Below are 25479 nucleotides of genomic sequence, written 5' to 3'. Positions count from 1 at the left end.
ATGGGGAAACAATTTTTAGATCTAGTAAAATGGATCATACAACTAAAAGTATACAGTTAGTCTTGACATGGTATAAGTTCATAAGAAAGTCACATGAGTGTTTTAACAGTCCAGAAACACATTACAATTTATCAGAAGATACAGATGCTTAAAGTAACCCAAATCCAGAAATACCGTATGATTCATCATGAGATATAAATGTTTTAAAAAAAACTAAGTCCCGTTAATAAAGGAATCTGCCATGCAAATAATTTATAATATTGACTCTAATTTTGCTTGCCACACTTAAAGATTGGACTGGAGTGATAGCACATCGGTGGGGTGTTCGCCTTTTACTCGGCTGACCCGTGTTCAATTCCTCCATCCTTCTCAGAGAGCCCGGCAAGCTACCGAGAGTATCGTGCTCGCACGGCAGAGCCTGGCAAGCTACCCATGGTAATTGGTTATGCCAAAAACAGTAACAAATAAGTCTCACAATGAGAGACATTACTGGTGCCTACTTGAACAAATCGATGAACAACAGGATGACAGTGACAGTGATAGTGACACTTAAAGATTAATTGTGGCCTTGAGAGAATGGGATGTGAAAGTTCAACTAACCATAAGGTAAGGTAGAACTTAAGGAAACCATGAGAAAACTATACATGAAGTTCTAGTTAAAACTAAGGAGATGCAGATTTGAATTGCTATAGAAGAACAATTGTGTGAATAAAGTTAGAGGTGGATTTTTTTCCAATATAAAAAATAATTTTCTAATGTGAAAGGAATACCTCAATAAAGGGCTGGAGCAATAGCACAGTGGGTAGGGCATTTGCCTTGCATGCGACCGACCGGGGTTTGATTCCTCCATTGCTTTCGGAGAGCCCAGCAAGCTACTGAGAGTATCCCGCCCGCACAGCAGAGCCTGGAAAGTTACCTGGGGCATATTCAATATTCTAAAAACAGTAACAACAAGTCTTACAATAGAGACATTACCGGTGCCCGCTGGAGCAAATCGATGAACAATGGGACAACAGTGCTACAGTGCTACCTCAATCAAATGGTTGGTTTAAACAGAAGTGATGTGGCTGTCACAGAGCATATTCAAATATAATTTTCAACAAGAATATGGTGAATAGATCCATTCACCAGACGAACATTAGACAGGATGCTCTCTAGGACTACTTACAATATGTCTATCATCACATTTTTCTTTTAAAATCAGATAATTAAGATTGCTGCAATCACATCCTACTGGTGTTCCTCCAGCCTCCCTATTTGATCCTGATATATTAGAAGAGGACTGAAGAATATAATATATGAGCCCTGTTTGCTCTCTCTGCTTCTTATTTAGGTACAGATGTTAAATCTATTAGCTTAGTTCATAGAGCATATTAGAAGTCAGTTTGTATTTTAATATGATAAAATTATTTCTAAGATTCATGAGTAAGATTTTATTTACTATGGAGTGATAGCACAGAGGTAGGACGTTTGCCTTGCAAGCAGGAGACCTGAGTTCGATTCCTCCGCCCCTCTCGGAGAGCCTGGCAAGCTACCGAGAGTATCTCGCCCGCATGGCAGAGCCTGGCAAGCTACTCATGGTGTATTCAATATGCCAAAAACAGTAACAACAAGACTCAAGATGGAGACATTACTGGTGCCCGCTCGAACAAATAGATAAGCAACGGGATGACAGTGATGGTGACAGTGATTAAAAAAAAGAGTAGGAAATTGAAAGTCATATTTTAAGGGAAAATCATCAGAGTGTATAATCATCAGAGTCTTATATACAAGTTGATTTAAGAGTAAATAGCTATATTTTAAATAATTTGTTAGGCTTACAGGCTTATAAAATAGGGCTTATAAAATAGCACAATGGGTAGGGCGTTTGCCTTGCTTGTGGCCAACCCAGGTTTAGTTCCTTCATCCCTCTCGGAAAGCCCGGCAAGCTACGGAGAGTATCCCGCCTGCACTGCAGAGACTGGCAAGCTACCCGTGACATATTTGATATGCCAAAAACAATAACAAGTCTCACGATGGAGACATTACTGGTGCTCGCTCAAACAAACTGATGAACAACGGGACGACAATGACAGTGACAATGATTAGTATGTTGGGAATAGTATAATTAATGTAATAGCATAATTAGTATATTAAAAGATAGTATAATAAATAGCATAAATATAACAAATAGTATAATAAATAATGTAAATAAAATAAATAGTGTAAATATAATTGTAGCACTGAAGCACTGTGATCCCATTGTCCATTGATTTGCTCGAGCAGGCACCAGTAACGTCTCCATTGTGAGACTTGCTGTTACTGTTTTTGGCATATCGGATAAGCCATGGGTATCTTGCCAGGCTCTGCTGTGTGGGCGGGATATTCTCCATAGCTTAGCTTGCCGGGATCTCCAAGAGGGGCGGAGGAATCCAACCCGTTGGCCACATGCAAGGCAAACGCCCTACCTGCTGTGCTATCGCTCCATGCCCAAATATGATAGTATAATAAACAATTCGTATAATAAATATAATAGTAAGAATATAATAGTATAATAAATAGTATAACTATAACAAGTGATATAAATAGCATAATTAACTAAAATATTAATAACTTACCTGGAATTAAATTAACAATTATTGCAGATTTGATTACTGTTTGAAATTCATGGAAAAGTGTTATGAATGGAGATAAATATATCTATAGTCTATTAATCTGTTCATATGACACTTTACACCAAATTATATTTATTCCTAAAAATAAAAACACTACATGCCAAAACCTGGGTACTGTGCAGGATCCTCCCCATATAGATTGATTGGACATTTGGACATTTGTGTCTCCAGGTGTGCTCAGATGATACTCAATTTCTTTTCTTCTCTCCTAATTTACTGAATGAGCCTTGTCCTAATTCTCCTTATTTTTTCTATCTATATCTTAAATACAAGCCTTTACTGAAGATTTTGCTCTAACAATAGGAAATGATTACTAAGTGACACTGTGTTATAGGCAGAGTGGGTTTCTTTTTTCTTTTGTTTGCTTCATCTAATTTGATTATCATAACACCATTTTATTGATATTTTATTATCTTTCTTGCATTGATATTTTATCATCTTTGTCTGTGAGTAAATAACTTGACCAAAACCCTTAACAAGAAAAAAAACAACATAGTCTTCCCTACAAGTACCTGCTGCCACTTTGCTTTGCTACTTTTACTCTCGAAGAGGAGCTCCTAAAAATGTGAAGATTGAAAGATGAGTGACTGGGTAAATACGAGAAAGAGGCATCACAGTCAAGGAAAATTAAGCTATTGGACCTCAGTGGCTAAACAATATAGGATCATCTAGTGGAGCGGGGAGAAATGGTACTGGGGGTCCAGAGCAATAGTACAGAAGGTAGGGCACACAGCTGACCCAGGTTCGATCCCTGGCATCCCATACGGTCTCCGGAGCAAAGCCAGAAGTAGCTCCTGAGTGCAGAGCCCCTGAGCATCGCCTAGTGTGACCAAAAAACGCCAAAAGAAGAAAAAAAAGGTATGGACTAAGAGACTAATTTGATTACCTGGGAAGGTAAGAAAGTGGTAAAACGCATGCCTAGTATGTGTAGGACCCTAAGTTCCTGTAACTTGGTAACACAACCACGTATCACTGCAGGCCACACAAGCCAAGCACTCCCAAGTGTCCCTGGGAACCTGAGTATCCCCAGGTATATACCCTCCTAAAAGCAAACCAAAAAAAATGATACTAATAAATAATCTGGAATAATTCTGATTTTTCCCACTTTAATTCAATACTACCAAACAGGGGTTAGAAAATAGTACTGGAATTTAAGATCTTGCCTTGCACACAGATTTCTGGCACACTTTGTCCTCTATGCACCTCCAAAAGTGACCCAAAGTATCTCTAAAAGTGATCCCCAATAATTTCCAAGTGTGGCCAAACTCCCAGAAAAAAAGAGAAGATGAAAAAAAAAAACATACTAGAATAATCACTCATATTAGTTTTTTTGTTGTTGTTAAATTGCTGTAAAAAGCTATCCTTAGTCAGGGGGTAGGAGGAATTATACAGAAAATATCACTTAATTTAAATCACAAAGACTGGCTTATGGTTAAAATTCTCACTTCTTCAGGTCTGTACTGAAGAAGTAAGGTAAAAAGAGCTAACACTTCAAATTTTGAACAGAAAAACTTGAAGATCAAATTATATCTACCTTCAAAGAAAAAAATTATAAAAAACATTTTATCTACCACCTACCTCATATCTACTTTTATACTACCATCACATCTACCATCAAATAAGATTTAAAACACAGTAGTACCAGGGAAATAGCTCAAGGGAGCATGTCTTGCTTGCACAAAGGACCCAAGACTGATATCTGAAAATCATCACATACCTCCCCCAAGCACATCATGGTATAACCATGGAACCCCCAAGCACTGTCAGAGTGGTCCAATTGACCACTAGCCATGAGCAGCAACATTGTATAGCCAGGCCCTGTCTGACCCAGACCTCTATGCATATTTATTATTTCTTTCCCTTGCTTGCTTATTTTTATCTTTATATTTTAGTTTGTCTTGTAAAAAGTTAGCAAGAAAAAATAACATATTTTTCTGCATTATTCCATTCTGCCCACTGAACTCTGTTACTTCCCTCTGATGTATATGATGCAATAACTCATCTAGTTTGGTACCATTGATCTTGGGTGGAGTAGTAATAATGGAAGTAAATAAGGGAACTGCAAGGTGTTCTCAAACTCTTCCAATCCCATCTCATTTTTTCCAACATTCTGCCTCCACATGTCATTCTGTCTGTCTTCCCCATACTCTGGCCTCTGTCTTTGTCTTTCATTTGCCCTGCTAAAGTTGTATTGCACAGATGATTGACAAATCTGGATTTTTACTTGCTAATTTAAATTAAATAGGTGCAAGTGATTGGGTAAAGATGATAGATGTTAAAGAAATTACCAACAATGGTCTCTTTTCTTCCCTAAAAATTGTTTCACAATTTGACAAAAGCCAGCAGAGGGCATACTTCCATTTCAGATATATGAATACTGCAGGGGGAAAAAAAATCAAACTACCAGTCTTGACACTGGGATTAGAATAAATGGCCATTGTACTGGGTTTTGGGTGAAGGTAGAGAGAATTTAAGTAGTTCTGGAATGTTTAACTGTGTTTGGGATATTTAATAATTGTTTTTTTATCAGGTTTATATCTATATAGGTAGATATAGATATATATGTTTATACATGATGTCTTTTGTCTCTCTCCAGGTTGGGGCATTAACTACAAGTTTCAGAAATTAGGCAGAACTTATGCAATCCTTACACTTCTGGGCTACCAAATGTGTAAATAAATTGATTACAGAGAAAAAGTGAGAGAAACCTGCTCCGACTTTCTTTGTTTCTTTGTCTTAAAACAAAGCACAGGAAAGATCAACATGCTAAGTAGTCTCAGGTAGGAAAAAGATGTCAAGAAAATCTATCAGGTGAGGGAGCTGCTACTGTTTAATTAGGCACGTGAGAACCAGGTGAGATCACATGAGAAATTTTCACAGAGATGAAGGTTCCAAAATGAGTAATAATTTACATTTTTTTAATAATGTAAGAGTACTGCTATTTGCTCAGCCATTGATTAAGCGGATTGAGTTGGGCATGAATTCCACATTACTTATTTTTTTATTCTATTCTGAATGTTAATTTTATTATTATTATTTCTCCCATTTTTTTTTATTCACTCTGAGATACAGCTACAAAGCTTTCATGTTTGAGCTTCGGTCATACAATCATCAAACACTCATCCCTTCACCAGTGCACACTTTCCACCACCACAATCCCCAGTTTCTCCCCACAACCCACCCCCACCCCCATTCCAACCCTTACCCTGCTTGTGTAGCAGACAGTTTCCCCCATACTCTCTCTCTACTTTGGCTACATTTGATATTTTGACACCAGTCTCACCAGCACTCAAACCTACCAAAAAGGCAATGCTAGACGATTTGTTTTGTATTGCTTGTTATGGATAGAATATAATGTCCAGGATATTATGTGTCATTCTCTTCCGGAAGCTTTAGTTTATAGCCTCTGGGCCTTGGCCACTGGTGAGATTGGGTCTTGGGTGAGGCTCATCAGAGCGTGAGGAGAGTAGCCTCTGGGTTTTCCTATCGGTCTGCTCTCTGGTGAGGTTCATCCCATTTCGGGTGAGGCTCGTGCCCTCTTGGGTGAGGCTCGCCTGAGCATGTGGAGCGTGGCCTGGGGCATGGCGGTGGTTGGGTTCTTGAAGTTTTCGGCTACTGGGATTCTGCTTGGGGCAGGGAGGGAAACTCAACCTGCCCCCTTCCTAAGTGCCCCGGTGAAGACAGCCTGGCGTGGTGTCAAGGCATTCTGCGGAGCTCTCTTCTGGGAGCTTTAGTTCATAGTCTCTGGGTCTTGGCCATTGATGAAAGTACATGGTGCCGGGGTAGTTTGTGGGTGTGACTGCCAAGCTACAGGAAAACGGGAGGTCTGGGGGAGGAGGCTCAGTCCCCATCCAAGAGAGCCTGGGGCTCTCAATCATGGATTCCCACCTACTTCTGTGCTACAGGCCCTAACTGCATCTTTTGATCTCTTTTGAGATTTATGGGTCTCTGAAATAAGGTCAATAAATGAGCATATGTAGTTGAGCTGGAAGTGGTTAATAGGTGTGTCTCCCACATACCTAACTTTCGGCCATTTAATTCTTGGTAAACTTGGCCCCAGGTTGTTGGGGTCTGACCAAAGGCTCAAGAGCAATTTGGGTATCTGGAAGTCTGAAGTCATCATCAAGCTGCTCATGCACTCCCCCCAGGTAAAGGTTTACTTGCTGGCAACACCATCACTGTATCACTATATTACTGTCATCCTATTGTTCATTGATTTGCTCGAGAGGGCACCAGTAACATCTCCATTGTGAGACTTGTTGTTACCGTTTTTGGTATCTCCAATATGCCACAGGTAGCTTGCCAGGCTCTGCTGTGCAGGCAAGATACTCTCGGTAGCTTGCCGGGTTCTTTGAGAGGGACGGAGGAAATGAATCCAGGTCGGCCACATGCAAGACAAATGCCCTATCACTATGCTATCACTCCAGCCCCATACCCCAATAATTTACATTTTCAGAGAAAAAAATGTTTTCAGTTAAAAGGTAAATGCCATAAATTTCAGCAGTTACTTCTTCCCTGTGTAGATGAGTTTCAGATACTTTCCTTATAGTATTTTCCCTTACGTATTAGAGAGAGAAGAGAGGAACATGCAGGAAAAAACACAGCATAATGTAGACATCACTTAGCATATGTTTTTGGAGCAGTAGGTGCAAGGTCCTGTTTTTGGTGCCAAGAGTAAATAAGCAAACACGCCATCAGAGAACCCCTCCTTGGAGAAGATGTACCAAACAGCAACAGATTGAGTAACCAGCCAGACCCTTACCTTAGAATCTGGCCCTGCCTCGATACCAGCATGTGACTCAAAGAAAAAGAATTAAAGTTCTGTCTTGTAAAACAGGAATAGTATAAATATTCAATGAAACATATACACACATTTCTAACATAAAATCTTCATATGAGCCTATATATGAGTTCTACTATCAATCTCCTTCCACAAAATCAAAAACAAAGACACCAATTTATAGATTACCCAGAATCAAATGGAATATATTAAGAATAGGAATATGAAACAAGACTGATTCTGGTATGCCTCCTAATCAGTATGTCATATGGAAGGCCAATTTCTATTGCTAGTTTGAGGATTACATGATAAGAAATATAAGTAACTGATAGTGAAGATAAAGATAAATGTAGTATATATATGTATGTATGTATGTATGTAATTCAATAATTCAAATCAAAATTCCACTGCTTCAAAATGTAATCTGTGCCTAGTCTGATTAAAGGTAATATCACATAATGTCCTATCAATTGAATCAGCTTTTCTGCATTTATTTTTCCTTAAGATGGCAGGGTGCTTCTAACATCTTTGACTCGAGATAATATGATAACACAGATTACCACAACACAAAGAGGAACATCTCTAGATTTTTCTGATCTTCCTGAAATCTGAAGTTACAATCAAGTTCAAAACTAAACATAGATCCACGTAGTCATTGAGCCCTAAGACCCCACCCTTCCTCGCTGAGAAGGGACCAGGTAGTACCTCTCTCTCAACCTTTCATTCTTTTCCAAATACATTTCCACAGTCTTCTATTAGTTTCTTGCTGATTGGCAAGCTCATTGATAGAAGAGTTAATCAAATTAACCTTATGATTCAAAGGGAAGTGCAACAGGCCTGTTTCATTGCCCCTGAGGGAGTTTCCCCCCTCCCCACCCCATGGTCTAAGTCTGAACTGGTGTCTCACACTACTGCATTACCAAATTCATAACAACCAGAAAATAATACTCTAAATCCGAGCCTCATATATTATTGATTTTCTTTCAAGATTATCATCACAGGTTTATTAGAAAGGAAACTGAGTTTTGATGATACGGTGTATCTACAAATATTCCATGTTTCTTTGCCTACACTAAAAGTCATTTTTATAACACATACTAAGCAGCACAATGCAAATGCCAAACCAATAGAACATCTTGAAAATATATCCTATTCCTCTAACAATTTCATGCTGATTTCATCTCCCATGTTTTACGAACACATGATTGGGTATAAAGTAAGTGCATCATAGCTTTAGTTTGAACTCCCCAAAGTGCTTTGGTAGTTAGGTATTACATGTTGCATTTTCATAGTCTTCCATTTCTGTCAGCACCCCTTGTTGGGAGGAGGGGGTGTATGAAATTTTCTTTTTCCATAACAGATACTTACCCCAAGGTAATGGCCATCTATGAACACAACAGGGAGGGATGGAGCTTCAGATACTCGTCGGCAGCGTTCATCTAGCTCTTTGCCATAGTCGCCATTCAATGCTATGTTTTTCTCTTCAAATTTTACTCGATGATTTTGGAAGATCTTTCTAACCAGTTCACATCTCTCGAAGGTTGTCCGTACCACACGAAGACAAGTGGTATATATCACTACACGGTCAAATTCTAGCTCAGTTGATGGTTGCTGGAAAGAAAATGTTATAACATAAATATGTTTGCATTTTCTTTTGCATCATTTAATTATTTTAATACAATTAAGTTTGGGGGAATCAGTACATAATACAGAGACTAAGGCACTTGACCTTGCAGATGGCTGATTCCATTTCAATCTTCAGCACCAAGTATGGTCCCCTGAGCACTGACAGAACTAATCTCTGAGCATAGAGTCAGAAATAAGCTCTAAACATTGTCATGTGTGACCCTCAAATCAAAACAGCACCCAAAAAAAGTTGTTGGTATATGCCCTTTACATTAAAGTCATGCAATGAAGGTTGAATGAGATGTGCCCTTCTAAGATATGCCTTTCCATTGGGATATTTGTAACTAAGAGGGATAGCAACCCATAAAATGACAAAATATGATGTGACAGTATATTTTATGTCCTTAGAGGCATGTAAAATAATGGAGTACCTTAAATTATATTACAAGACAGACATATTATGTGGGGAAATAATCAATGATTGAGTTATTTTTCCTATGGCATGTAGCAATTAAATACTTTACCTGCCAAATAACATTCATTGCAACAGAGTAGTTGATGTTAGTATTTAAGCATTTGATAATTCTTCTATTTACCAATTTATTAAATATTGTATATTTTGAACTGATTTCCTGGAAATGACAGGATTGGATTATTCTCTGGTCAATTAGCACTGAATAAAAATATGTTTAGTGAGTGTCAGGCCTTCCAGGTACAAGAATTAGAAGATTGAGTGACTCAGAAAATGTGCAAAGATATAACACGCAGCTGGGCAGTGGTGAAAAACATTCGGAAGGAATAACAAAGAAATAGCACACTCAAACGAAAGGCAAACGATTTTCAAAACTAAGGTGAATTCATATTTTTAAATCTTTTGTTTAGTATATCAGATAACCAGAAAAGTCTTTCATTATCAACCTCTCCTGGAGAAGACAGAACACAATACAACCCAATCATGGGATACGAAGATACAGGAGTTTTCAAGAGGTGAAAATTGTATAACATAACTTAACTGCTTGAAAATCTCCAAGAAATATGTTTTGATCAAAATGGATGCATAATAAAATTATGAAGTAGACTAACTAAATACTACTTTTTATGCAATTGCAAATAATGCTCTAGTGGTTCAAATAGCCTTTCAAATTAATGTTTTGATATGCTTTGTGATAAATGTCTATAAGAGCCAAGGAACTAGTATGAGACTGCAAGTTTAGTGGTATCATTTTGTTAAAAGAACACATTGTATCCACATAATTATATATTTTATATTAAAACACAAAAATAAATCAGTGTAAAATGATAAAATTAATGACAGGAAAAAAATTAATACTACTTTTTTTATTAAGAAGATATTTGGATTTAATAATTAAGTACAGGTCTTGGAGTCCATGGCTCCAGTATACATTCATGCCTGTGGGAATCAAGGAACTTTAATAAAGATTGTATATTTAAGAAGTGTAGTACTCTTTTCTGGTTATATTTTTTTACTACTTATGCATTGCTTCTCCAGCTAAAAAAGTTGCTATAACTGCCTTTGGTTCTACCAAAATGATTATTTTCCTTTCTTTTATTTTTAGATATCCACACTTACTTTGATATACCTGTTAAGTATATTAGTGCTATGAGTGGACAAACATTGAGAGTGAACAATTCTCCTGCGGCATTAACCAACCCACATAGAATTATCTCTGTTCACAATACTCTAAAGTACCACTTCTCTGTGTGTCTATGAAAAAAGAGAATTTTAAAATACTAATAAAATTTGCCATATAGCCTAATGCAAGGGATGACAAAAATATTTCTGTGCCTAGTACTGGCAATTAGTTTTGCTTGAAATTAGTGAATCTTTATTTTAGAATAAACTTGAAAATTTCTCATACTATTGACCTCTTTTAGACCTCTTTAACTACAAATGTTCCTCCCAAGCACTTCCAGGAGTATGTCTGAGCACAGAGCAAGTAGTGACCCCTCAAAATAAATAAATGTAAAAATTCTGTGACAAGGATTGGAGAGATAATCTATTAATTAAGGCACTCTTTTTTAGGCAGATCTGGTTTGATCCCTGGCACGATATATGATCCCCTGAGCAAAACCAGAGGTCATTTTTTAGCAAAGAACCAGGAAAGATCAAGGCACCACTGGTTGTGACCTCCAAAATAAAACAAACAAAAAAGAAAATCATTGTGTAAGTCACATCTTCCATATAATTCCTTGACATGAAAATAAGATTGAAAACAGAGTTGAAAATCTGGTCATCTACTATGCTAAGCCATGGAAAATTATCATATTGCCTCATTTGGTGAAATGATTTGGAAGTGGATATTTCCTAGAGATGAAATTGGGTTGAGTATTTCTCAAGGTTTCCACATTTGTTATGGAAATGTTAAATGATGTTGGTTTTGGTTGAAAAGAAATCCTCTTCAAAATTTGCTTCATTTTCTTTTCTCAACAGATTTCTCAAAGCATCTGGCCAGAAATCTAAAAATAGCCTTTTAGTGGTTAACTGTCCCTCCTTTCCCTTCTAAAGGGTTACCATGGAAATCACTCAGTGAAGGACGGGAATGTCAGAAAGAACACTCTGAAGCCATTGGGATTTACAGCTGGCTTATTCTGGCAGAACTGACCTAGATGTTAATAAAGACAGTCCATTTGGTTCTGATTGAAAAGATGAGTCTTAGGAATTGCCCTGACAACAACCTGCAGCACATACAGTTGTGTTGGCAAGGGATAGAAATTTCAGTGAATGAAGTTAATGAGTTACAACTAATGAGCAAATGTATATCTTCTATGTACCTTGCACTTGCAAAAATTGCTTTGAACCTGAGTACTTTAGTCACTTAGTCATCTCGTAACAACAGTAGAACCTCTCCACACCCACTGAAATTGTCCTGAAATTCAAGCCAAGAAGCATTAAACGCTCTCCAGACCCAATAACAAAGACAGAATTATAAAGGACAATACTCAATTACCAGGATGGAGCAAATCCACTGGTTAATTTATATTTGGCTCATTCCCTAAAAATCTGGTATGAGTTTGAAAAATCAACCTGATATTGGCTTCCTACTCTAATTCTAATAAGGTCCCTAATCACCAAGTAACTGCGGGTTTCCACAAAACGCCATGACTTTTGTCTTAAACAAAAAATAAAAACAAAATAATCTCCAATGCCATTGACAGACATGATCTAGCAACTTTACTTCACCATAATTCTATTTATAAATCTAGAATCCTATGTGCAAAGACCACAAATGTCATAGAGAAAAGAGCTATTCAGTAAACTCTGTTCAGTTTAAATTAGAACCCTGGTGCCTATCCTAACATCCATTAGCCTTCCACTGAGCCACGCAGACGGAGTCACTCTCGGTTAGTTTACGCCCTGCTCCCATGCATAGAGTTAATTTCCAAACAGACTGCTGTCGGCCCCATTTTCTCCCCAAGAGATAATTCTTGTGATTTAAGGAAATTTGTCTCTTTAATAATTATGCTCTCAGATATAATGACAATGACTCACTAAGCAAAGGTTGTGGGGAAGGATTTAAAGCACTCTCAAATTCCTTTGATATAAGTAGAGCATAGAGGTAGAGGGTTTTTCCCCCCTCATCTAGTTAAAGGCAAAGAGGCAAAGAGCGATACAGAATGTCAGAAGAAATTTGGGGGCCAGATCCGAATTGCCTGATTATCAGGCAATGGGCCATCCACGCTCAAGGAACCATAATTTTAAACAGCAGACACTTGATTGAGAGTGAGAGCAAAAAGTAGGACATGCATATCAGTTGTGATTAAAAATGAAAGTCCAGGTACATTTTCAGTGACATGAAAAAAATGCATGGGAATAATATTTGCATGAAAGAATTTCTCTAGGGAGTGTTTTCTGCTTGCACAAATGCTCCAGGATCAAGCAAATAAATATAAATTTTTCATCAGAATGATCTATTTGTCCAAATCAGCTACTGAATTGGTCTAATCAATAATTCATAAGTTAAGGAGTCTAATAAATCCCTCATATAAAAATGGGAGAGATTTTTCCCAAAAGTTCAACACTGGCAATGCTGATTTGCACACATCTTAATTAATGAAAATGTGGGTGCTCTGTTCCACCACCATTGAGACCTTAAAAAGGAGTCATGGTTTACATTAACCAAGTGGAGGGTGGGTTCATTTAAAAAATCTAGTGTTCCTACTTCTCTAGAAAAGGCAGAAAAATCTGACAACAGTCATTTTGCACAGAAAAGAGAGTCTAGTGTCTTGATTCTGGCAGAATCTTTCTCTTCATAGGGCTTTGATATCACGTCCTATACCATCGCCCCAAATCTTCAGTCTTTTCTTTAGCATTGCCTTTGTGACCCCTTCAGATATGAATGTGTGATATGTCTAATTTAATGCATCTGTGTGCATATTTTGCATGGAAGGAAACTGAGACTCATGTTTAAGTATTTGCAACCTCTCCTCTAACACCTGTGCTATAAAGTTTCAGATTAAGTATATAAAGTAATTAAATCAAGTATTTTTAAGAAAGTAAAATTAGCACTCAGTACAAGTCAGAGTTTGGAGACATCAGATAACATTCTTGGACTAAGTTTTCTCTTCATAATATAGAAGTAATTTAAAGAGCAAAAGTATGTAAAATCTTATGTAAATGCATATGGTAAATTTTCAGACTTTACTAACACATCAATCTTCATCATCCCCGAGAGTTAAGCCGCTGGTAGAAGTGTGGAAAGAATCTTAAATGGGAACTTCCCTTTAACTGAACTAAATTATCTATGTCCAGATAAGTATAGTTTAGCTTTTATGAGTTTATCACACAGGGCCTTAAATAAACAGTACAGTATTTTCCATGCATGTCTCTGATAAGGGTTAAATCCCTGGCACAATTTATAAACTTGCCACATTGTAGGATAACATAGCCTCGGGTAGTTTAGGTTTATTAGGAACTTTCCTCTGTGTTTATTTATTTAATTTATTTTTTAAATTTATTCTTTTATTGAATCACCATGTGGAAAGTTACAAAGCTTTCAGGTTTAAGTCCCAGTTATACAATGCTCGAACACCCATCCCTTAACCAGTGCAAATATTCTACCACCAAGAATCACAGTATACCTTCCCCCCACCTCCCACCACCCCGGCCCCTCACCCCACCTGTGTAACTGATAAATTTCACTTTACTTTTTCTTTACTTTCATTAAGTATTTCAACAAAAAAAAACACTATTATTGTTTGGAGTTCCCCTCAAAAGTCAGACCTGCTGAAAATGAAGCATTTGATAATTTGTTTTCCATTGCTGAGAATGAAGAGATATGAGGTCAAGTGGCTGCATTAGCAGTCGTACGGTTTTGGATTTCTTTATTTTAGTATTTTAGTTACTAAGTCCAGAGAAATATCTGCCAGAAATTGCATCATTGCAAGCTTGTACCTCTCAGCTACTTTATATTCCACATATGAGTACAATCTTTCTATGTCTGTCTCTTTCTTTCTGACTCATTTCCCTCAACATGACAACTCTCCATGTTGATCCACTTATATGCAAATTTCATGACTTCATGTTTTCTGACAGCTACATAGTATTCCATTGTGTAGATGTACCAGAGTTTCTTTAACTAGTCGTCTGTTTTTGGGCACTCTGGTTTTTACCAGATTGTGGCTATTGTAAACAGTGCTGCAATGAACATAGAAATGCAGATGTCATTTATACTATACCTTTTTGCCTCTCCAGGATATATTCCCAGGAGTGGTATTGCTGGGTCAAATAGAAGCTCAATTTCTAATTTTTTGAGAATCACCATATTGTTTTCCAAAAGGGCTGATCCAGTCAGCATTACCACCAGTAGTGAAGTAGAGTACCTTTCTCCCCCCATCCATGCCAACACCAGTTGCTTTTGTTTTTTGGGATTTGGGCCAGTCTCTGTGGTGTGAGATGATATCTCATGGTTGTTTTGATCTGCATCTCCCTGATAATTAGTGATGTTGAACATTTTCTCATGTGCCTCTCAGCCATTCGGATTTCTTCGTTTGGAAAGTTTCTATTCATTTCATTACCCCATTTTTTGATCGGGTTCGCAGTTTTCTTCTTGTGGAGTTCAACCAGTGCATTGTATATGCTTGATATCAACCCTTTATCGGATGGGTACTGTGTAAATATCCTTTCCCATTCTGTAGATTGTCTTTGTAGTTTGGTCACTGTTTCTTTTGAGGTGCAGAAGCTTCTTAGTTTGAAATAGTCCCATTTATTTATTTCTGTTTTCACTTGCTTGGCCAGTGGCGTGTCAGCTTTAAAGATACCGTTGGTCTCAATGTCGTGGAGGGTTTTACCAACCTTGTCTTCAACATACCTTAGGGATTCTGGTCTGATGTTGAGGTCTTTAATCCATCTTAATCTGACTTTTGTACATGGTGATAGGTGGAGGTCTAAGCCCATTTTTTTGCATGTAGCTGTCCAGTTTTGCCAGCACAGTTTGTTAAACATGCTTTCCTTGCTCCACTTCACATTTCTTGCTCCCTTATCAAAGATTAGATGATCGTATATTTGGGGGTGTGTGTCAGAGTATTCAACCCTGTTCCATTGGTCTGCCGCTCTGCCTTTGTTCCAGTACCATGCTGTTTTAATGACTACTGCTTTGTAGTAGAGTTGGAAGTTGGGGAGGTTGATTCCTCTCATTTTCTTTTTTCCAAGAATTGCTTTAGCTATCCATGGGGGCTTATTGTTCCATGCAAATTTCAAGAGCGCTTGCTCCATTTCTTTGAAGAATGTCAAGGGTATCCCTATAGGGATCACATTGAATTTGTACAATACTTTGGGGAGTATTGCCATTTTGATAATATTAATTCTTCCAATCCATGAGCAGGGGATGTCTTTCCATTTCCTCATGTCTCTTTTATTTCCTGAAGTAGCGTTTTGTAGTTTTCATTATACAAGTCCTTTACCTCCTTAGTTAAGCTGAATCTGAGGTACTTGATTTTTTGAGGCACAATTGTGAACCGGATTGCTTTTATCATGTCGCTTTCTTCTCTCTCATTATTTGCATATAGGAAAGCCATGGACTTTTGGGTATTGATTTTATAGCCTGCAACTTTACTATATGAGTCTATTGTTTCTAGGAGTTTCTTGGTAGAGGTTTTAGGGTTCTCTAAGTATAGTATCATATCATCTGCGAATAATGAGAGCTTGATTTCTTCCTTTCCTACCTGAATACCCTTAATATATTTTTCTGTGTTTATTTGTAACTTCTTTCTTAATGTTCTGTTGACTTGTAAATATTGTGTTTCTCTTCTCCTTGAGTCATTTGTATAGTTTATTCAGAGCCATGTCCTTTTGTATGGGACAGGAAGCAAATGTTCTGCTTTTGTAACCTGGGAATCATTTGACTCTACATGTTATTTTCCTCCTGGGCATCTGTTCTCTCTCAGACCTAAGCCTCAGCTGCCCTTACTTCCTAGCACCCTCAAAAGCAGCATCCCGTTGGGACGGGACAGACCCAGGGCAAGCGGTGAGCTATGTGCTACCCTGGCATTGAGATAGGCCTGGCCAAGGTGCCTAATGTTTAACTGTAAGTTAAGAGCTTGGCCATGGGCAGATGCTGTCATGATCCAAAAAGTAATAACTAGATTCGGACCCTGATAGGGTTAGGAATGATTAATCTGGCCTGAGCGCTGTAGTGAGTCTGTGGCAAGATGTTGCCAGGATAGCTGCCCTATAAGCCTCAATGTATCTCTTACTGTGTCCATACAAAAATAACTAGTATTAAGATGTTGATGGAGTTTTTAGACTGAGGAAAGAAGAAAAACACCTTAAGAGGTATTTTGCCTGCTGGCAGTCAAGAAGGGCTTTGGAATGCCCCTAAGTGGAGCTTCCTTTGAAACCCATGGGCCCTCAGGAAGGGCTTTCTTATGTTGATTTTGCTATCAGACTGTGTGTAGCCTAGAGGGCAAGGTGGAGAGAGACAAGTAGGGAGAGAGACTAGGAAGAAGAGGAGAATCCAGAGAGTGGGGATGGAGGAGTGAAGAGCTACGAAAGAAGAGTGCTGGGGGAGAAGAGACAGGAGAAATGGGGAGCTCAGAGAGACTGGAACAGGTGCGTGGAGAGAACAGAATAAACGGCAATTGATCAATCAACCAGCTTGGCCCACGTTTCTGTTAGGGCATGGTTCTGGATCTCTGACCACAGACAAGGACCACACAGGAATGCAGTTAGCAAGCGGGTAGTTTATTAAGCTGGCTAGCCAGGGTCGTGCATACGCATGCAGGGATAGTTCACAGCGATTCGCAGGTCCGTTTGCGAGGCCAGTCCCTGAGCTTCTTCAAAGAGATCTTATATAGGCCTTCACCGACCATTACAGCAGAGCCGCGCATTTCATAGCCAATAGATTTGTAATGATACATATTTTCCTAACCAATCCATTTAGAAGGACATCACTCCTTAGCCTACAGTTTTAGAGATCAGCATTTGCATCAATGCTCAGGAGTGTCCTGGGTTTTAGGGCAGTGGTGGGTCTAGTGGCATGGGTTTTGTAGGACGCATCTAAGAGGCATCTGGTTATCTGGTCTGACTTGCAACCTGGGGCTCCTGTATCCGAGTTCCTTGCTCAGGGGCAGAAAAACAAGTTATTCTGCAGTGTGGGCTCCTGTAAAAAGAATCTTGAGAAAGCTAAGCTAATTCCTACGGTCTGTTCTGGGCCAATTCCTCACAGTTTCCTCCTTCATCTGCCCCATGGCCCAGGCTGCTCCAGCTGGGCAAGCGGACGGGGACTGAACCCCCCGAGCCCTGGGGGTGGCCGACGGGGAGAGCCACTGGGGCTCTCCCCCGGTCACCCCCTGGCAGATGTTTTATACACCACATGTTTCCAGATCCCTGAGTAAGCCAAAAGTACCACTGAGTGTAGCCCCTAAAGAAAAAAGATTCACTACTATAAACATGCGTATTGGCATTTGATATTTTATTTACTCTCTGAAGATTAACTTGATGTTCAGGCAAATGACAAATTCATTATATTTAGGAGCAGGCAATCCCAAAGCAATGAGTTCACAGTAGCAAAATGACAGCCAGCCAATGAATCAGAAACATCTTGCAAGTGGAATGATTACAAATATTTTTTTTTCCAGGGCAATGGAGGGATAGTGCAGTGGGTACAGTGCTTGCTTCGCATATGGCTGGCTAGAATTTGATCCCCTGCACCTGATATGGCCTTCTTCCCAAGCCTGCCATGTGTAATAACTGAGCACCCAAATCCAAAACAAAATATGAAAATTGTTTTCTGGGTCAAAAGAGATAATACAGAAAGTAAAGTACTTGTACATGAACTCAAGTTCCAAAATCAAATGGAACAATATACTAGAAGGTCTAACAATTAACATAAGCATATGAAGTACTTAGGAAACCCCATATTGACCATTTCAATCATTTTATTTTTTACAAAATCCCAGGCTTTTCCTTGAAAAGAAGGATGCCCCTTTTTTTCACTCTCTTAACTGCATGCATAACATTAAAAACATTAAACAATTAAAGATTCAAATAGTCTCCATTTTCTACATCAAATAAAATGTTTGAATAATTAGCTAAGTGTAGCTAATTCCTTTTAGAGTGTTTAGCTATAAAAGGAATCTATTTTAGAGTATTAATACCTGCATTAAAAAACATCGTAGCTTGAAATGCATTATGAATTCCACTGTAATGAAGAGAATTCTCTGTAGAATTCCCAGAATAGACTAAAAACTGAGAGGAAGAAAGCAAGTGAAGTTAACAGTTAAGAAAATCTGACTGAACTCAGGCAATTCCTACATTTCTGTCCTTCCCACACCTTCTGATTTAATTCCACTGACCCGATTATACAGATGTTTATGGTTCAATCACTTCTGAGAAATTATTCTCCATATTGTAAACATTATTCAGGTCAAACAAGATACCCAAGAAAGCAATGATGAAAAGCTGGCACAGGTAGGTACATTTTGAAGCATTAAGTCATTTAATTTTTTTTGGGGGGGGGAGTTTGGGTCACACCTGGCGATGCACAGGGGTTACTCCTGGCTCATGCACTCAGGAATTCATCCTGGCGGTGCTTGGGGGACCATATGAGATGCTGGGAATCGAACCCGGGTCGGCTGTGTGCAAGGCAAACGCCCTACCTGCTGTACTATTGCTCCAGCCCCAAGTCATTTAATTATATCCAGAAAGTACCTTAACTTTTCAGATGAAAAAACAAAGACACAGAGAGATGTGAGAAGCTTGAACTCTCACAACTAGAAATGACTTGTGGTACGTGATCCAAACACATCACCGGATCTTTATATGAGCCTGTTGGTGATTCAATGCCTTTGCTAACTCTAAATTCTATTTTCCATCCAATTTGCAGGAGAACAAGTAGCTATGAGACAAAGAATCATGAACCCTAAGGTTTCGTAAGTATATAGAGATTTTATAGAGATAGTGTCCTTGCTCCTTTGGGTTGTAGAAACAAATCACCACAAATTTAGTAGCTTGAAGTAATATCTATTTTTGTGATTCTAGAGGTTACAATTTACAGCCTTGCTGAACACATACCCAAGTGTTGGCTGACACAGAATCTGTTGCATTGCTTTGTCTTGCCTCCTTTCTGGTGGTAACCTTGACTCCTGTTGTTCCCTTTGCCAACTTTAATGTACTTTTGGCAAACTCTGCTTTCATTGTCTCATCTTCTCTCTAATTCTGACTTTCTTGCCTATTTCAAGATTCTGTTACATAATTAAGTCTGTCAGTAATTCAGGATAATTTTTTTTGCTCAATATTCGTTAGTTATACCTGAAAAGCTTCTTAACATGTTCTGTTTCTGAGGATTAGGAAGTGGCTTTCTTCAGTTCAGGAAACAACTGAATCTTATTCAACTGTTGAGATTATAGATTCTTTCTAAGATACCATTTTTTAAAGGAACAAAAGAATTTCAAGTTATATAACCTTAACAAGAAAGCAAGCTTAGAAGCTAAAGAGCAACATCAAAACTACATTTGAACAATTGGCTATCTTACTAGAATTTCATTGTGTTTATTGACTTGCTATATAAGCCTATAGTTCTAAAGAAGTATAAAATGAATGCCATTCCTATAAGGAAGACAAAAACGCGTATATATTTCTTAAGAGCTCTGATACCATGAATAATGAATAAGACTTTTATCTAAGTTATAACTTAAGAAATTAAAAAGGTATTTTTAAAGCAACTTTATTAAAGTAAAATGTGCCTACTCTTTATGATGATGAGGGGTTTCATTTTTCTCTTATATATACATCATTCCATCATTTACTTTGTTTGACCTCTATCTCTTACTGTCAATAATAACAATAGAACATTTTCTGAAAACTAAATACCATCATAAACAAATGGAGGAAATACCTTGTGTTACCTGAATAGGAAAATAAAAATCAAAATAACATTTCTACATCAAAGAGTTATTGATTTTGTCATTGAAATCACAATAAAATTCTAGCTATTTTTTAATGCAGCTTTAATATGAACCATAAAATAAACATAAAATTTCAGAATCAAAATAATATCTTAAAAATAGAGATTTTCTTCCATATTTCCTGGAATTTACCCAATTTATGGTGTTTTAATAAAAACAACTAAGTTGGGAGGAGGCACCTCAACTTAATGAAAACATATGAATAATCAGGATAATTCTCAAATTTTTATATTCACATATTTCCCCACATACATAGAGTATTACTTGAGCTGGCCAATGAAATTTTATAAGAGGTGTTATTTACTTCTGGTTTTATATTTATAAAATAAACCCAGGGTTTTAAAACAATATTGTGCACAGTATACTCCAAAGGAAAAATTAAAGTTAATCTGGACATATTCTTAATCAGACTCCACTTAGTTTGATAGTGTAACTCCTTACTGGAGTTGGTCATTGGATTTTGAAGATTCAGCTATAAGAAAAGCAATGTAACAAAATTGCTAAATGAAACAATAAGTACCAAGAATAGAAAATACAATATTCTGTATTCACCTATTTTAGCAATAACCTCCATGAATATTGTAAAACTTAAAAGCATATCTTTGATGAATTTTATGTTTTAGGTATTATGCCAGATAACTTTTTATTGTCATAGTAACCCTCATCAGTATATTGCAGTAGAATCATTATTTCATTACCACTACAACATAAACAAGTCATAGAGATATTGCATACTTGCTCAAGGTCACAAAATATGTCTGTTTTAATTGGCATTATTTACTATCCCCATTTTCTCCTAGTTCTCTTTTACATAGTACTGTTCCTTCTTCAAATTAAGCTACTCTCCAAAGCTTTTGGTTCCCATAAATTCTTAGCTTGGTCCATTGGCTGCCTAGTCTCTGTGACTTGTCCAAATTTTCAATGGCTTCACGAAGGCTGATAAACTCTTAAATGAATACTTTGAGGTTCTTAAATGAGATAAGACCAATAAAATTCCACATAAATTCTTTATAAATTTCTGAATAAATTCTGTCATTTATTTTCCCTCAAATGGTCCTAAATCAAGGTCTACAATATACTCATACTTCTTCCCTGAGGTCATTTATTTAAAGATCACAAACCCTATGCCAAAAATGACTATTTGTAATAAAAGGCAGGAAATAAAACAAAACGTGGTCTTGTCCTCTGTAGTTACTGTGCAAGACCAGTACCAGGGTGAATCAGATCTAGGAAAGATAAGGGACAGAGGTGTTTGGCTTATGGGTAGGAAGGATGATAAGGAATATCTATTGGTGGTCGATCCACCATATCAGCCCACATAACTCTATGGCATTCAAAAACTGCTTCAACCGGATCTTGATGCTATTTTGTTGTGTGTTTGGTGTGTGTGTATCAATATGAACCTGTAAAAGATAGGCTGGATAAGTATAGAAGTTCATATTTATATTTAGGTAATCAAAATCTGAGTTAGTCCCAGATGTTAGGGGCAGCAGTTGAAAGACACTGGAGTCAACCAAGCAGTGCCAGTCAATACATAAATAACTAGCGCTTGTTACTTTCAATCAATTTTCTTTATTCTCAGCACCAGGAGATCTAGCAAAGCATATAAGACAATGAATACAGATGTTTTCTGAGCAGACCACATCTATTAATATTTCTAGCCCAAGGTAACAATGACCAAAAGAGAAGGCTTGAGTAATACCAAGAAATACTTAGGAGTAGAAACCTCTGGACACGTTATAGAATCTGTCTAAGATATTGAGAAAAAGGAGATTGGAAAAATATATTTAATCTACAGTAATTTGAAAGGAATAAAAGCATCAATTGTTTAGATTGCCACACATCGTTGCATATTTTACATCAGTCTTCTATAACCAGAAGTCTGACTTTGTTCTGAGGTCTCAGGAAAAGGAAAACTAGAAGTGAGCTGAGAGTACAAACAGAATTTGTACAGAAAGTTCCTTGGCATTTATCTTCTTAATAGAGACTTCAGAGAAACTGGCTAACTAAATCCAAAGCAAAGTATACTGGGAATAATTTATTAGTCTCTGCTAATGAAGGAGACAGGAAGTGGAAACCCCAAAGAAATGCTATTAAGTTGCTATTAAGGATATAATAATTATTTCATCAAGATTAGTACAATAGCCAATAGGGAAGTAAGAAAAAAGGGAAACATTTTCCAAACAGTTGATTTTTAAACTTTGTAAAAATGACTCAAAGGATAAAAGAAATAGGAAAAAAAGCAGGAAGGGAATTAGGCAGGTGTGAGAAAGGAAATGGAAGGGAAAAGGGAGTAAAGGAAGAGGAAGGAAGGAAGGAAGGAAGGAAGGAAGGAAGGAAGGAAGGAAGGAAGGAAGGAAGGAAGGAAGGAAGGAAGGAAGGAAGGAAGGAAGGAAGGAAGGGAGGAAGGGAGGAAGGGAGGAAGGGAGGGAGGGAGGGAGGGAGGGAGGGAGGGAGGGAGGGAGGGAGGGAGGGAGGGAGGAAGGGAGGGAGGAAGGAAGGAAGGAAGGAAGGAAGGGAGGAAGGGAGGAAGGGAGGAAGGGAGGAAGGGAGGAAGGGAGGAAGGGAGGAAGGGAGGGAGGGAGGGAGGAAGGAAGGAAGGAAGGAAAGAAGGAAGAGAGGGAGGGAGATGGAGGGCTAAGAGAGGAAGTGGGGAAGCATAAAAGGGAGGGAGGAAGGGAGAGAGGGAGGGAGTGTGGTAGAAACAGGGAGGGAAAAGTGAGGAAAGGAGGGAGGAAGGGAAGGACAGACCAAGATAGAAGAGAGAAAGAGAAAGATATAGAGCAGTTTAATAGAGAGAATAAATTATTTCTGAGCTCTGGGCATTAGGAAGCAGGAGTGCCTATTGCTTTTTAACAGGTTTTATATATAGACACATTCTCTAACATTCCATAATACCAGGTATGTTTCCCTCATGAAATATTGCTATTTGTTATTTCTACACGATGCCCTATCCTCACATATATACATAATTTCACAATTAGATTTGAAAGCTATTCTTTCTGCTGCAGACATTAAGTACAGATGGCAAGTGTAGGAAATTGTGCTCATACTCATCCATCATAAGACGTGAAATAAAAGCCTTCTTGGCTGAATCAGCAAGCATACTATTAGGAACATCACAGAGTTCTCTTTCATTGACATAATTGCCAAGGATGACACTCACATTGCTCAATGTTCACACCCAGTCATTTGTCAGTACATCCATTGTTCCACATTAAACTCCTTAGCAAAGCACGTTTGGAAAGCTCCAGTAATGGATAATCAGCAGTGCTTCGTTCCCTGCCAGCGCCTCACTCTCTGAAGTCTGTCGTCCATTCATTTGCAACAACAGCCATCCTTCTTTGCATAAAGCAGAAACTTTACGGGCATGTTGGATATGGAGACATAGTTGTCCACAGTCCAGACATCCAAAAGTAAAGTTGATGGTGTAGGAATCAACTCCTTAAGAGGTATACAAATATTAGCAAGTAGGTTCCCAAGTAAGTAACATATATGGAAAAAAATTATTATAAATTTTGTCTTTATAAATTAATATTTAAGCTCCATGTAAAAAGAAAAGATGAGCTATTTGAACAGATATTATTTAATTTGTTCGAGGGGCCACACCCAGAGGTACTTAGCCTATTCCTAGCTCTGAGCTCAGGGATATTGAACCTGGGAGGATCATGTGCTGGAAGATTTTCCTTGCTACAGTTGCTGCTGTAACACTGTGTTTTAGTTTTATTTTTTATTTATCTTGTGGTTGTTAATTGTTCATTCATGAGTGTAAGCATACGGTTCTTGTTTTTCTCCATCAGACTAATTTCACATAGTATTACACCTTTCTGGGCACATTCATGTTGTTACAAATGACGGGATTTTATCTTTGTGATTCATAAGCTAAACTTTAAAAATGCCTTTTACTAATTAGCTTCTATATCAGACTTAATAATGTTCAAAAACTAATTAGTTCAGTCAATATTGCATGGGTTTCCTTAAAAAATATTAATAGGTCTCACTTTTTTTGCTTTCCTGTTTGTGTTTCATCATTTATTCAAAAAAGCCCTTACCTAAGCTCTTATGACATCTTCTGTACTTTCTTTATCCTGTTGGTAACCTGTTTAAGATATTAATTAAAATGCCTGTCTGGTGACCCATTTGTCACTCTCTCTCTATAAGTGAGAGAAATGTGAAAGTCATGTTTTCTGCCAGCAAAACCCTCACTGGGGAGCTGCAGATAAACAGTATATTCATCAGCTGTTTTTCCGACCTTTCACTTGGGATTAATTACTCTGCAAGAACAGTCAACTTCATATAACAAAACAATTTTCATTTATCATATGTATATGAGACTAATGAAAGTCACAGTCTCTTGAAATGAAATACTGAGCTCTCATTTGCACTATCAGTACTGAAGGAAATAAGCCACTTTTTCCCCTTCTTAATGTATTCGTGCATTCAGCAATAAACAGGATTGGACCTTTATCCATGCCAATGGTGACTCTTTCAATGATGTCACATGTTTGAATATAGCATATATGTAATATTTAAGAAAAGTGCTGTCTATATACACAGTCCCTAAAAGCAATGCATAAAAATAGATTGTGTATATTCTCTTCTTATCTGTTCATTTTGGACTAGAGTGATAGCACAACTGGCAGGGCATTTGCCTTGCATGTGGCTGATCCAGGTTTGATCCCTTTGTCCCTCTCAGAAAGCTCGGCAAGCTACCGAGAGTATCCTGCCTGCATGGCAGAGCCTGGCAAGCTACCCGTGGTGTATTCAATATGCCAAAAACAGTAACAATAAGTCTCACAATGCAGACATTACTAGTACCCGCTTGAGAAAATCAATGAACAATGGGATGACAGTGCTACAGTGCTCTGTTCATTTTAAGGAGCAATTGTTGACTTAATTTCCACCCAGGTACCATCTTTGACTGTTAAGTAACCATACATTTTTAAGATAAAACAGTTTTATGTTCTCAGATTTATCATCAGTTCACATATACAG

The 25479-nt window shown here is 37.8% G+C and overlaps 1 protein-coding gene across 1 annotated transcript in view; it reads right to left on the bottom strand.

Annotated features, from left to right (window-relative positions):
* Positions 1-25479, bottom strand: part of GRXCR1 (glutaredoxin and cysteine rich domain containing 1) — a 106209-nt gene that overhangs the window by 70423 nt on the left and 10307 nt on the right. The window contains exon 2 of the mRNA XM_004608003.3: positions 8803-9045. Coding sequence (XP_004608060.1) covers positions 8803-9045 — 243 coding nt within the window. The remainder of the gene's footprint in view (positions 1-8802; positions 9046-25479) is intronic.

This window comes from Sorex araneus, chromosome 5 (assembly GCF_027595985.1).
Source record: "Sorex araneus isolate mSorAra2 chromosome 5, mSorAra2.pri, whole genome shotgun sequence".
NCBI classification, from domain to species: Eukaryota; Metazoa; Chordata; class Mammalia; order Eulipotyphla; family Soricidae; genus Sorex; species Sorex araneus.
This window is presented reverse-complemented; position numbering and strand designations above follow the sequence as displayed.